This window comes from Pseudonaja textilis, chromosome 3 (genome assembly GCF_049901715.1).
Source record: "Pseudonaja textilis isolate UNSWEBS1 chromosome 3, rPseTex1.2, whole genome shotgun sequence".
Classification (NCBI taxonomy): Eukaryota; Metazoa; Chordata; class Lepidosauria; order Squamata; family Elapidae; genus Pseudonaja; species Pseudonaja textilis.
In genome coordinates, this window is record NC_141992.1 from 101,676,636 (window position 1) to 101,690,767 (window position 14,132).

The 14,132-nt window shown below is 38.0% G+C and overlaps 1 protein-coding gene across 3 annotated transcripts in view; it reads left to right on the plus strand.

The window, feature by feature from the left end:
• Positions 1–284: 284 nt before the first annotated feature.
• LOC113438027 (P-selectin-like) overlaps positions 285–14,132 on the plus strand; it is a 35,703-nt gene continuing 21,855 nt past the window's right edge. For all 3 annotated transcript variants that reach the window (XM_087930487.1, XM_087930488.1, XM_087930489.1), the window contains exons 1-6: positions 285–391; positions 2,754–2,823; positions 4,762–5,145; positions 9,576–9,683; positions 10,783–10,971; positions 12,816–13,001. In XM_087930487.1, coding sequence (XP_087786613.1) covers positions 389–391; positions 2,754–2,823; positions 4,762–5,145; positions 9,576–9,683; positions 10,783–10,971; positions 12,816–13,001 — 940 coding nt within the window. In that variant the 5' untranslated portion in view covers positions 285–388. The remainder of the gene's footprint in view (positions 392–2,753; positions 2,824–4,761; positions 5,146–9,575; positions 9,684–10,782; positions 10,972–12,815; positions 13,002–14,132) is intronic.

Here is a 14,132-nt window from a genome sequence, read left to right on the forward strand (position 1 = left end):
CTGGTCAGAACCTGCTGAATATCACCACTGGTGCAAGGTCCAGATTGAGAAAAACAAAATTTATTTACAAACATACAAGCATACTAACTCAGCATTTAGTTCTAGAAACGGCAAAGAGCCCTAATAAAAATATTACTTTGAAAAACAAGTTTGAAGTATATTACCATGTAGCTGGATTTATGCCCCACTCTGAGAAAAGCAGGGCTTAAATATTCAGACCAATAGCTGGCAAGGAGTTAACTGCATGTGGCTGTGGCAGGGCGGTCCAGTGAAGAAGGCAATAGGAAAAGGATGCAATCAGCTTCTAGGCACTTTTGGAGGAAGTGCTGGTATAAGAAGCTGCATAAGGAAAAGTGTGTAAGAAGAAATCAAAATAATTTCCATTGAAATGGTAAGTACTCTTTTTTCCTAGCTATGTGACATAGCCCAAAGACTATGGTTAAATAGTCAAGGGATGGTGTAAGCTCCTCTCTGCAATAGCACTGCAATTGGGAAAAATCAGTGTATCCACTTTAAAGGACTCATTGTTCTCATTAGAAGAATGCATTAAAGCATTTTGTCTAGATCTAGGGTCTTCAAACTTGGCAAATTTAAGACTTGTGGACTTCAACTCCCAGAATTCCTGAGCTAACATGATTGGAGGAGGAGTTCTGGGAGTTGAAGTCCACAAGTCATAAAGCTGTCAAGTTTGAAGACCCCTGGTCTAGATACATGCAGTCAATTCTGCAGCTATGATTCTAAGTATGTGAAATAGGGGCTGGGGAGAAATGTGACTGAACTAGGACTATCCTGAACAGCACAGAATACAATTATAATTAGACAGATGTGTATTGTTATGCACCTCTAGGTTATACAGTTGGATGGTAATCAATATGACTTATGTATTTATATGCATAACCAAATTGGAATGATCTGATCCAACTGGAAAATATTATATTAGATTTAACTCTGATTTAAGTTTAAAAACCATATTCAAATTCATTAATAACAAATATAGGAGTAGTAACTAGAAAAGCCTGAAAATTTGGCTCTGCTGCTGCCTTGCCTGTGACATTGGGGATGGCTGATGGTGTAGAAAAGTTCCTCACAGATCTGCAGAAGGAAAACAGCAAGTTCTCAGAGAGAACTAAAACGTTTAACAATCTGGATTATGAATGCCAGATACCATAGATAGTACAAAGATCAGTATAACAATACATGAGATACTGACTCAACCTTTATATTGGAGCAAACATATGATTACTTTATAGGAAATACATAGCCTACCATCTTCATAATATGGATCAAGTTGAGCTAGAATAAACAAATTTTTTTCTTAAACTTGATTCTATAACTTAAGATACTATAAACTATGAATTGTCCATGATGAACCTGCAATCACACAATAATAAGGTGGGTTATTCTGGTCCTATAATTTTAATCCCGAATCCTCTAAGTTATATTAATGATCTAGCTGGGTTAGGTGATGATGTTGCAAGAAACACAAAGCTATAAGAAACCAGAGTGGAGTCAATCTTTTGAGAGATGGGAAAATTTATCCAGCAGATTAAAGTGAACAAGGGGCTCAGTGTGCAAAATTTGTTTCAGTCAAAATCTGAGCTAGCAGTGCTTCAGGCAGGCCTTAGGAGAGATGTGGCTAAGATGTTAACTGAATATGGACTTTTGAAGTTGATTGAGGCACACTAAGTATGACTTCTTGAGATCTAATAGAACTCACTCAATGTATTATTCCAAGAGATATTAGAAGTCAGTGCTTAGATACTTTAAGTCCTTAACAGACTCTGCATCACAGAGGTTTGATATAATGAAATTATCAAGCTGAGAAGATCAATGGACTTGGTCAATAGATATTCTGGCTAATTTATTGCAGAACCTGCCATGAGGGATGGAGTGAAAGACCACCTTTAAATCAATAAAGGCAACATAGGCCACTTTAGAAGTGCTAAAGTATTTTTCAGCTAAATAGTATAGAATTGGACATTGCTCCTTGGCAGTGGTGGGATTCAAATTTTTTTACTGCTGGTTCTGTGGGCGTGGCCATGTGACTGAGTGGACATGGGGTGTATTTTTTTGCTATTTGCTTTTTGCAGCACCATCATCACCCCAGTTTTTTGGGGCTTCTGGGCCTCAGAGAAGCCTCCTGGGAGGGAGCGTTTTTGCTCCCAGAAGGCTTCCCTTGGGCTCAGGAAGGCAGAAAATGGAGCATGGGGGAGCACAGCATCCCCCGATTCATTTTGGGGCCTCCCTGGGCCTCAGGGAGCCTCACGCTTCGTTTTTGCCTTCCTATGCTTCAGGGAAGCCTCCTGGGCAAAGCAGTAAGTAAGTGAGGGGAATCCTGACACAGTTGATCTTAGGAACAGCTGATTGTCAGGAGAGAGAAAAAAAGAAATACCTTAAGGAGTGACTAGGCGGGCGAGCATCAGGCGGATGAGGCAGGGTGAGCAAACATCGGGTGGGTGGGGCAAGTGAACAAGCATGATTGAGTGACCGGCTTGGGGGCATGGCCAGCCAGAAGTTACTACCCGTTCAGCAACCCAGTGCAAACCGGCTGAATACCACCACTGCTCCTCGGTAAAGCATCCTGATCTAAAGCTTGTTTGTTCAGTAGTCAAGATATTCTCTGAGTGTATCTAATCAATGAATGTTGTAGAAATCTATAATTTATTAATAAAAACGGAGGCTGCTGGACTTCCATTAATTTATTTGGACCTAAAGAACATGACTGAATAGTAATGTTTATTTTTCATCCACAGTCTTTGGTCAATGGGCAGTTCTGGTACAGATGGGGAAATGACTGCTTTTTGCTTACTATTATTAGTTGGGGTAAGTAAGTTATCTTTAAACTTAGAGAAAATAACATTTTCATTTTATGCAACGAAATGTACAAACTATGCAGTAAAAAGAGAACCAACTCTAGGTTAGAAGTTGTGTAACCAAAATGTATTTGTGGCTGGCTTGATTATGATATGGGCACCATTCCAGAAAAAAATAGTATATTGCGCTGGAAATCATTTTAAACCAGATGTTTTACTTCTTATTATCAGGGACAATTTCCTGAAATGGTCACAAGTAGCATGCAATCTTTTAGAAAGCAAAGTCTTCTTTCCCATAATTATCAGAAAAAAATTCATTAATACAAAATCTTATGTGCTATTTTCTGAGTTCAAAGTGGTTTTGATCAGAATAAAATGATATTTAAATTTTAAAAATTAAAAGTTTACAAAGAAGTAGCTGTTACTGTTTTGATTTTAAAAAATCAAATATAAGGCTCCTTGGTGCTCTCTGAGCTTGGTGGCTTTCTTGCAGGTATTTCATTACCCGAACTATCTAACATCATCAGTGCAAATAAAGCATTTTTTAAAAAATGCTAATGCCTAACAGTGGTTTCATAGGAGTGTTAAAAATCTATACACTAATTTAAAAAAAACCTTTCCTATAACTTTTAAGTGGGAAAAAAAATGCAACACAGGGCAAAACATTTTGAATCAAGGGATGTCAAATGAGCTAACTTACAGAATGCCAAAATGTCAAAAATGTCAAAAATCTGAGTTCGGGGATTCCTGTGGAATTGAAATCTGACAAATACAGAAAACATTTTATGACATAAAAATGATCCTAAAACAGTTTTTGATGTAATACAAGATGTCATAAAAGATTTTCCTGCACTGATGTTTTACTGTGTGCTGTATAATTCAACATGGGATATTTTAAAGGCAGCTACACCTCTAAATGTCTCGTAGCTTTTCCAGTGGTTCCCAGTACATTGAAGGCATTGAGGAGAGAGGAAATATATCTGAAAGGATGACCCAAAGAATGGATCACGGTTGTCTAGTTGAATAATAAAAATAGAATGCTTATTTATTTTATTCAGAGACAAATTGATCTCTGTTTTCTAATAAACTAAGGATAGTCATTTTACTTTATTAAAATAATATTTAAAACCAGGGGTGGGATTCAAATTTTTTAACAACGGGTTCTGTGGGCATGGCTTAGGTGGTGGGCATGGCTTGGTGGTCATGTGACTGGGTGGATGTGGCTTGGTGGTCATGTTATTGGCTAGGTGTGGCCAATTCATTATCACTCACGTTGAGGCACGCTTCTCCTCGCCTGGCCTCTCATGACTGTGGGGATTAACAGAGAGGCAGTTTCTGTAAGCAACACCAGAATGCTTCCTTCCTGCCTTCCTTACAGGAGTAGGCCAGTAATTTCTTCTAACAACCAGTTCTCCAAACTGCTTAGAATGTTAACAACCGGTTCTAACGAATAGGTGCAAACTGGTAGAATCCCACTCTTGTTTAAAATCATATAAAACAATTGATTGTAGATTTCATAGATTTTGACTTGCCTAGTTACATACATTGCATACTAGATTTTTTTCAAATCTAAGGAAGGTTATGAAGAACAGATATAAGGCACGAAACTGAAACATTACACAAGTCTGATCTATTCACATTTGAGTAAAGAATTGTTAATTAGAGATAATTCCTTTGTAAGTGATGTGTTCCTCCCTTAAGAAGTTTTAATTGCCAGAAACTATTAACAGCAATTGTTTTATATTATTTCAGAAAAATTTCACTTGTTGAACTCCTGTCATTTAGCAATTATTAGGATCAAAAAAGTACTAAATCGCTCTGCGCTTTTCAGGGTAAAGATAGCCTTGCGGTCTTTAAATGGCCTGGTATATTATTATTTTCAATAATATTAATACAGTTGTATTAAAAGAAGCTTCTTCTTTCCTGATGCTATTTATTCCTCTGGCAGGACTCCTCTTTCATGTGGATGCCTGGACTTACCACTATGGGGCTGAATCAGACCTATCCTGGAAAGACGCTCGGACATTTTGCCAGACCTGGTATACTGACCTGGTAGCAATCCAGAACAAAGAAGAAATTGCCTATCTCAATGACAACTTACCAAAACATTCAAAGTACTACTGGATTGGGATCCGGAAAATAAACAATATCTGGACATGGGTAGGAACCAGAAAAGCCCTGACCAAAGAGGCAGAAAACTGGGCTTATCGGGAACCTAACAACAGGCTGTCCAACCAAGACTGTGTTGAGATTTATATTAAGAGGGACTTCGAAGCTGGAAAATGGAATGATGAGCCTTGTGGGAAGAAGAAACGGGCACTCTGCTATAAAGGTAGTGAAATATTCCTTATCGAGTAGTTATAAGAGTTTCTATATACTCCTCGCAACTGGCTGACAAACCATACTCAACAAATAGTCCTTAATGAGTCTAAGTCTACATGGAGGGAAGTAAGCAGTAGAGTGCCACAAGGTTCTGTCTTAGGCCCAGTAGTCTTCAATACCTTCATTAATGATTTAGATGAGGGAATAGAAGGGGAACTTACCAAATTTGCAGATGATACTAAGCTGGCAGGGATAGCTAACACCCAAGAAGATAGGTTTAAGATCCAGATGGATCTTGAGAGACTAGAACACTGGGCCGTATCTAACAAAATGAAATTCAATGTAGAGAAAAGTAAAGTCCTACACTTAGGCAAGAAAGTACCCATATAGACTGGGTGAAACCAGGCTCAATAGCAGTAACTGTGAGAGGGATCTTGGAGTCTTAGTGAACAACCAGCTAAATATGAGCCAGCAGTGTGCAGCAGCAGCAGCCAAAAAAGCTAATGCAATCCTAAGTTTATTAACAGAGGGATACAATCAAGATCAAGGGAGGTACGAATACCACTCTATAAAGCCTTAGTACACCTAGAGTACTGCATCCAGTTTTGGTTACTACACTATAAAAAAGATGCTGAGACTCTAGAAAAGGTGCAGAGAAGAGCAACCAGGATGATTAGGGAACTGGAGACTAAGGCATATAAAGAACAGTTACAGGAACTGGGCTTGGCTAGTCTAGTGAAGAGAAGGACCAGGGGAGACATGATAGCTGTCTTCCAATATTTGAGGGGCTGCTGCAGAGAGGAGCGGGGCGTCAAGCTATTTTCTAAAGCACCCTAAGACCAGACAAGGAATAATGGATTGAAACTGAGCAAGGAGAGATTTAACCTGGAAATAAGGAGAAACTTTCTGACAGTGAGAACAATCAACCATTGGAACAGCTTGCCCTTGAAAGTTGTGGGAGCGCCATCACTTGAGACTTTCAAGAAGAGATTGGACTGCCATTTGTCAGAAATGGTGTAGTGTCTCCCGCTTGGGCAGGGGGTTGGACTAGATGACCTATAAGACCCCTTCCAACTCTGATTATCTGTTATATGTTATCCGTTTGCCTGATGTACTAGCTTGGGATTAGTTTGGGCATGATTGACCCAAGTCAGTTTTCTGGGATTGTTTGATGTGTTGAACTATAAATTGACAGCATAAGCTGAGTTCCCCAAAATGCTAGGTCAACATTTGTTTGGGTAAATTTGTGGTGCACTGTCTTGCATGAATATAATCTTAGCTAATGTTAGGCACAGGGAGATAGACTGCAATGAAATTTAAAGTATTTTGATTTTAAGTTTGTCCATAGTTGGAACTGCAGCTTCAAATAATCCACCAAGATAAGATTAAACAGATATGATCTTAGAACATTACAATTGTTCATATCCAAGTAACTTTTTTTTTCAATGAAAGAGATGCAGAGTTTCCTGCTATCAGAATTATAATGAGTCCCATGCTTGTCCGGTTCCTCATGGTGCAGAAAATCCAATTACAGGCAACAAGATAATAACTGGGAAATTAGAATTTGCACCTCTAAAGTCATAGAACCCTGGGGAAAAAATACTAGGGATCCAGAAATCAACTTTGCATTCTCTTAAACTATAAAAATGATCATATGAAGATAATCCATAATTATTATACACCTTTGCTCTTAGGGCATATTTGCATTTATGATTGAAGTTATTCCTGTGTTGTGCTTATGGCTACTTAAATTTAAGCTGGATCAAGAAACTTGTCAAGACTAAAAGGCTCTAAAACAGCTTGCAAACCATTCAGACCAGTTGCAGGCTGTCACATCCTTCTAAAGGGCAATTCTTTGGCTGCTGTGTTATCTTCCTTTCGTTTCAGGAAAATATTCCTTTCTGGGCATATTTTTATGTGTTCATAAATATCAATCGAAAAAGATGCACAGATATAAAATGTATATGCCTGAATATATAAAAATTCAAAATTAAAAGGTAGTGCTGAGTTTCAAAACAGCAACTTTTTCATACTAGGCAATGCTCTTAGCTATTGTGCTATTTTAATAGTGATTGTGAAGGTGAGAATACTCCTTGATTAGGCAGGGGTATCAAACTCAATCCCAACTCAATGTGGGCTGTATCAGGATTTTGTTTGCTCTTGGGGGCTGGGGTGGGCGTGGCCTGGTCATTGCAGCTGACTTGCCATGATGGCCCCACGGGACAACTCTGAGCCTATCGTTGGCTGGGCCGCCTGTTTGTCATGTCTGGATTAGAGCAACTATTGCTTCAGTTGAAGGAGCCTTTCTTCCTCTGGAAGGGCACTAGCCAATGGACTATTGAATTTAACCTGTAAGGAAGAAAAAGTCTCCACTAAAGAGAACAAAAGCAATCAAGGGGACCTTACGAGGAAAAGACTACTTTTCAGAGGAAAAGTTTGCTTGGTATGAAATTTGAAGTGGGAGATAGGTAATCCCTGGCACTGTTCATTTCTGCCCTCAAAAAATGGTCATTGTCTTTTCTGGGAAGAGCACAACTAGACAATGTAGATAGTATTCTGGTAACTCTGGTAACTAATAGAATGGTAACTCTGCCCATTAACAATCAAAACAAACAATTCATAAGGGTCATAAGAAAATCAATATCAAAATCAATATCAAAATCAATCACAACCAAACTACGTTGAACTTTCTTTTGTGGTTACTTCCAGATAAATATTGCAATCTCTACAGAAATGCTAGCAACACTATCTCATCACCAGCCATTCCATCTTCAAATAATTCCTGAATATATTTTGTCTAGTAGTTTTCGAAGCATTCTTTTTGATGTGGTTACATGGAATAGTTTGCAAGGGAAGAGTGATATTTGAAACTGTTACCAACTGTTAACACATTGACAATTCAACTTCTAAAAGGCTAGATTGGGATTGTGGGCAGGCTCTGTTATTCAAATCTGCAAACCCATTGAAGATTTTGCACGAAATTTATTTCAGGGTTTCTTCTACAATAGGCCAATAGAGATGGATCTGGAGGTGATGAGAAATGGAAAGTACTCTTCCAAAGAGAAAACAAATGTTCATGAGCATAGGTTAGGCTACTGGAATCCAATATACATATAGAACTGAAGTGAGGGAAGAAAAAAATACAGATTTATGAACTTTGGATTTACTTGGATTTAGTTGTTATAATGCAATCAAAAGAAAAAAGAGGAAATGATCCATCAAAGGACTCTAATATTCTTTGCTTTTTGTTTCATGGGTCTTGGTCCGTGTTTTAATAGAAGCTTGTCTCTCTTAGGAACTGAATTTGTTGTATCCATTAATAAGCATGGTGTTGAAAATTATTTCTGTAAAAGTAAACAATAAAACAAAAGGCACTTTTGAGTCAAAGAAAAAATTAACATTGAGAATTATCTGAAATATATAACAAAATATATATTGCATTTATTGAATGTATGATAAAGTTGACATCTAAAGAAATAGAAGTACTACAATATTGTACAAAGATGAAAGTTTTTTCGGTGTTAAGGTTTAAATAGGTGTATTCTTAGCATGAAAATTATAGACATAATTTGTCTATAATTTTAGGTGCTTCTGACACAAATAAAGAAGCATGAAAATGCTAGCAAGAGTTCAGTTGCTAATGGAATTTTCTAAAGAATGTTCTTGAACAAACATTCTGTTCTCAGGACAGAGAAATTAGAGAGGGTTGAAAACAGTAACATATTTTACTTGTTGTGATAGCCATGTCAAATATTGTCTTTTATACCATAGTTATGTATTCATATAGCACATTAATCTTTGATAGATGCAAGACTAGTAGTTCCACAATCTGATAGGAGTGAGTGGAAATGAAACAAAAAAATTGTCACCTTTTGATTTTCAGAAGTTACTAATTGAGAATGATTATTTTTATGGGTAAAATACTGATAATACATGCCAAAGCCCCCTGTTTATCTTAGTTTACCATCACTTTGATATGGTAGAATTACAATGGATCCCATTTGTGAATGATCACCTGTTGGATTGTATGCAAGAGAAATTAGTCATAAGATTCTTGTATCTGTCTTACAGTCCGATATAAGTTATTTCCCTTTTATTGACATGACTTTTTCTTCCAAAAGAAATCTTGTAATTGAAAGAAATCAAAAATGTTTTAAATCTCTAGTATGTTCATGACAAGAGACAGTTTGGTGTAGTAGTTAAGGCATCAAACTAGAGACTGGGAGACTGTGAATTCTCGTCCCTACTTAGGCACGAAGCCATCTGGGAGACCATTGGCCAATCATTTTATCTCAGCCCTAGGAAGGAGGCAATGGCAAATCATTTCTGATAAATCTTGCTAAGAAAGCTTCAGGGACATGTCCAGGAATTGGACATGATTGAATGGAACAATAAAAAATCTCACTATGTAATGCTAATCCAATTCTATGTTTTATACAGCTTCTTGTCAACCTTACTCCTGCAACAAACGTAGTGAATGCGTGGAGACCATTGGGAACTATACCTGCCAATGCTACCCTGGTTTCTATGGCCCTTTGTGTGAAAATGGTGAGTCTGTTGGAACCAATGACATTTTCTTTCTATTGTGATTAGGTGGTATAGAGGCAGTGATCATAAGGGGTGGGGGGAGGCATATTCTCAGCAAGGATAACAGAAATAAGTATTTTGGTTTCCATGACACAGTACAGATACAATCAATATGATTCCCTCGTGCAAGATCAAACTACATGAAAAATGTCACGTCCACTTTGGTCCTCAGTCTTTAAAGCATTACAAGCATTCTATTTCAGCTCTATTATTTCCTCTGGGGGATAGGCTGAACAGCCTCCCAGTTATTTTTCCAAGAAGACCTTGGTCACAAAGGGAAAAAAAAAATGTTTTCTCTTTGGTGAGTGGGAACTCCTATGTTATGGTTTTTGTTTAGTGTTGATGAAGCCTATTGCTTTTATTTGAAACAATATTTAAAGGAATTCACTGTGCTAACATTCTGAAAAACCCTGCAAATAGCATCAGTCAAGCTGTATCAGTTATATCATAGGGGTGCAGTGGGGGAAGAGAACATGGATTTCTATGGTTGGCACTGAATAATCAGTTGAATTTCTTTTTAGGGATCTTCAAGTCTGATAATACATCAGAACTTTAAATTATTAAATGTAACAACAACATATATTTTTCTATTAAGTTATTTGCAAGCTTAATGAAAAAATCAGTGTCTTAAAGAAATGTCATTCTAGCCACACTGAAAACAGGACAGGACACCTCAAGCAGTTTTTCCTTAGCAACATGGATTGTGCTTCCTCATACTGCAGGTTGGGTTTATAGGCCTAGGCCTTAGGGTAAAGATTGTCAAGAAGTGCCCCAAGATATTTTAGATCATAAGTGGTCTTTCTTTCAGCAATTTTATTCAATAGAGGAAGAGATGAGCCCATGTTTCCATAAAATTAAATCTCTTGCTATTAAAATAATTATCAAATTCTTTTGGGAGTTTTTAAACTACTTGAGATTTTGTATTAATAGACAATTTAGATGTTAAACCCTTGAATTCATCAGAATTTCAAGAATATTCCTATCTTTGTTGCAATATAGAAAAAATAGTTTTGTCAGTGATGTTGATAGTTTAACGTTATCTTTTCATGTCTTTGTTTAGTTGTAAAATGCAACACGTTTGGCCGTCTCCATCAAGCCCTGCTCATGAATTGCATTCATCCGCTGGAGCAGTTCAGTTACAGATCTCATTGCAGCTTCAGGTGTGACAAAGGTTTTACATTGACTGGCCTGGACAACTTGCAATGTTTGTCATCTGGGCAATGGACAGCAGAAGTACCTCAGTGTGCAGGTATGACCCAACATAATTGGTGCCAAGTATTGGCATAATGGACAGGGGTGGGCTGCTGGGGGTTTGCAGGGATTCAGGAGAGCCCCTAGCTAAGATTCTTCGCAGTTTGGAGAACCCTCAAATCCCACTCCTGGCTGGCACCTCCCACCCCCACCCCACCTCTCCCAGGATTCCCCACGTAGCCTATTTTAGATGCAGATAAGTGCAGGGTGTGTGCGGAGGCTTGGGGATGGCAGGAATGGGTCGGTTTCCAGCTTCCAGAGAGACTCCAGAGCCTGGGGAGGCCATTTTCACCCTCCCAGAGGCTCAAGGAAAGCAGGAGGCCAACTAGGCCACGTCATCATGGCCACATCCACCCATCAACCAGGCAGAGAACCTCTTGTTAAAATTTTTGAAGGATCCTTGCCAAGACCATTAATTGATTGTAGGTTAGCTGAGCAAAAATGGATGGAGGCTTTTACAACCTTGCTATGTTGGGGAATCAGGTAAAATTCTCATCTGACAATTATTTTTTTTATTGTATTATTTAGAAAATAAGAAGGGATAAAAACAAAATTTATACAGATTGTATTTTAATGTGAAAATTTAAATCTTAACCATATTTCCCAAACTACTATGTGAATTAAATTGCTGTTATCTTCTAGATCTGTACTGAATTCGGTATTAAACTATAAATAGAAAGAGATATAGCAGCGCAAAAATAATTCCATAGATAGGGCCATTTGCTGATCAAAATGGATTTCAAAGGAAAACTGTATATAAAGACACATGTAATAGAAGAAATATATTGACCATGTATTTTGATTTTGGCAATGGGCCTTAAAATTACATATCAATGCATAAATGAAATAAAATATTCTTTAAAAAATTGCTATTTATTTATTTCTCTTTCTCATTTTCCACCTGTTTTGCAATTCATCTTTATTTCCTGTTTTTCTAGCTCAGAATGCTAGTTTTTATGTCATGCCATATTCATAGATGTGTGAGAAATCCAGTGTTAACTGTTTACCTACCTACCTTTGCTAAACAGGCTGTACTGGATTCTGGATTCTGTAAAATTCAACAGCTTGTAGCCTCATTTGTGACAACAATAACAAATAATTATATTTATAAAGCTAAACTTATACTAAATATACTTTTACACAATAATATTGTATAAAGTAATAATGTATATGTAAAATGTGCTAAAATAAGTACTCTATATTGTTGTAAGAAATAGCCTTCTGGGTTCAGTTCCAAGCGGGGGAAAAAGACACTAGAAACATGGTGACTGCTTGGAAAGATGGTTTAATGGTGGACAGGATCACATGCCTTGGGTGAAGAAAGAAAGGCAGAGATGTTGAGAGTCCCTTGATTTTTTACCCTCTGTTGCAATTTGAGTTTGTATTCTGTTTGATTGTCAGACTCCCATGGGGCCATACAGGGGCAACTCTATAGGCTGTCCTGAGTCCCAGGTTTGGTTGAGCCTTGCTGGATGATGATGATGTAATGAAAGAGCTTTGGGCAATTTCTATAATAGCTCTACCTGGAGTAGATCTTTGTTATGTAAAATAGACTGGCCTAAGCTGGAGTAATGGTCTATTAGCAAAGGTGGTGGTGGGGGGACTGAGTTTCTGTCTCTCTGAGTTTCTACTTTCCTTTTTAGGGGAAATATTCTGCCTTTTTAGTATATTATAAAATATTTCATTTTCCTAGGAGAGGGGTGGGCTTTAACTTCCAACAGTATATTTCAGTTTGTCCCCAGTTTTCTATATTTTCTAAACATGATTTTTCAGCATTTCAAATTTTCCAGAATGTTTACATCTTTCGTGGTGAATGATGATTTCTTTCTTTCCTGCCCTTAGCTATCCCGTGCCAGCCGTTAAATAGCCCTGTAAATGGAAACGTCAGCTGCATTCATATCCACGGGGAATTTCATTACCAGTCTAGTTGCAACTTTAAGTGCAGAGAAGGCTTTCTGATCAACGGAGCGGAGACCACTATGTGTGAAGCCTCTGGAGAATGGACTGCTTCAGAGCCAACCTGCCAAGGTTTGGGGCTTTCTATTTCTCCTCAATTCCAAGATTCTGGTGTTAGTGATGAGAACTGAGCACTATTTAGTAGATGTACAGCAAGAAGACAAGGAAGCCTTCTGAGTGATTTATCACCTCCCCATTGTTACAAAATTTACGAGTTCTGATTTAAAAGCCAAGAAAGACATGTTGCAATTCTTTTAGAACCTGGAGCCTAGAAGTATACAGCATTACACTATAGTGTTACAGATAAACAAATAGTGGGTATATTAAGTTTTGAAAAGACCCTTTTAATAGAGGAGAACTATGCTTTGAGAAGTCAATCGATTGGTGCAATAATTTTTGCTTCCAGGAAAATGTGTGGCTATCCACTGGATTAAATTAGATTTGAAAGATGTTAATTTGTGACCTGATGAATGATGAAGAAATATTACAAATTTTGGTTCATTGAGAAATTATCATGCTGGTATGAGGAAAGGCTAGGAACGTTAGGAAATGTAGTAATAATTTATCATTCCCATTTATTAAACATATAATTATAAGAAAATGTATTTTGCATAGTCAAATTAAATGATGTAGGGGACCCTCGGTACTTGCCTAGCTTCCCGTCGAATACGTCCTGGAACTCCTTCATCAGGCTCTCCTCCCAGTCCGCCTCGGTGACGCTGTTGATTCCGATCACTCCGATTCCCAGGGGTGCTAACCATTCGAGTCCAAGAAGACTAGGGTGATCCCGGTCGACGATCGTTAATGGGACGATTTCCGTGTGTCTCTTGAATTTGACTTTGAAATGTCCGAGTCCAACTACAGGGATCCTGTTTCCCTGGTAGTCTTTCAGGGTTAGTTTTTGCTTTTCCAATTCTTGTCTTTGCATGTCTGGTATCAAGCTCTTTATAGTATTCCATGATACCATGGACAGATATGAACCGGAATCCACCTCCATCTCGCATGGCTGTCCCTCTATGTTGCCTTGGAGCATCAGTTGCGCTCGAATGGCCAATGATGATCGTTTGGTGTGTTTCCTCCTTCTCATTGAACCACTTACTTCTGTTTTCTCGGCTCCAACGACTCCCAGTCTGTCTCTCTCTTGTTCTGGGGGGAGTGCTGCCTCATCTTTTAGGGCTGTAGCTCTTTCTGTTCCGGCAGACT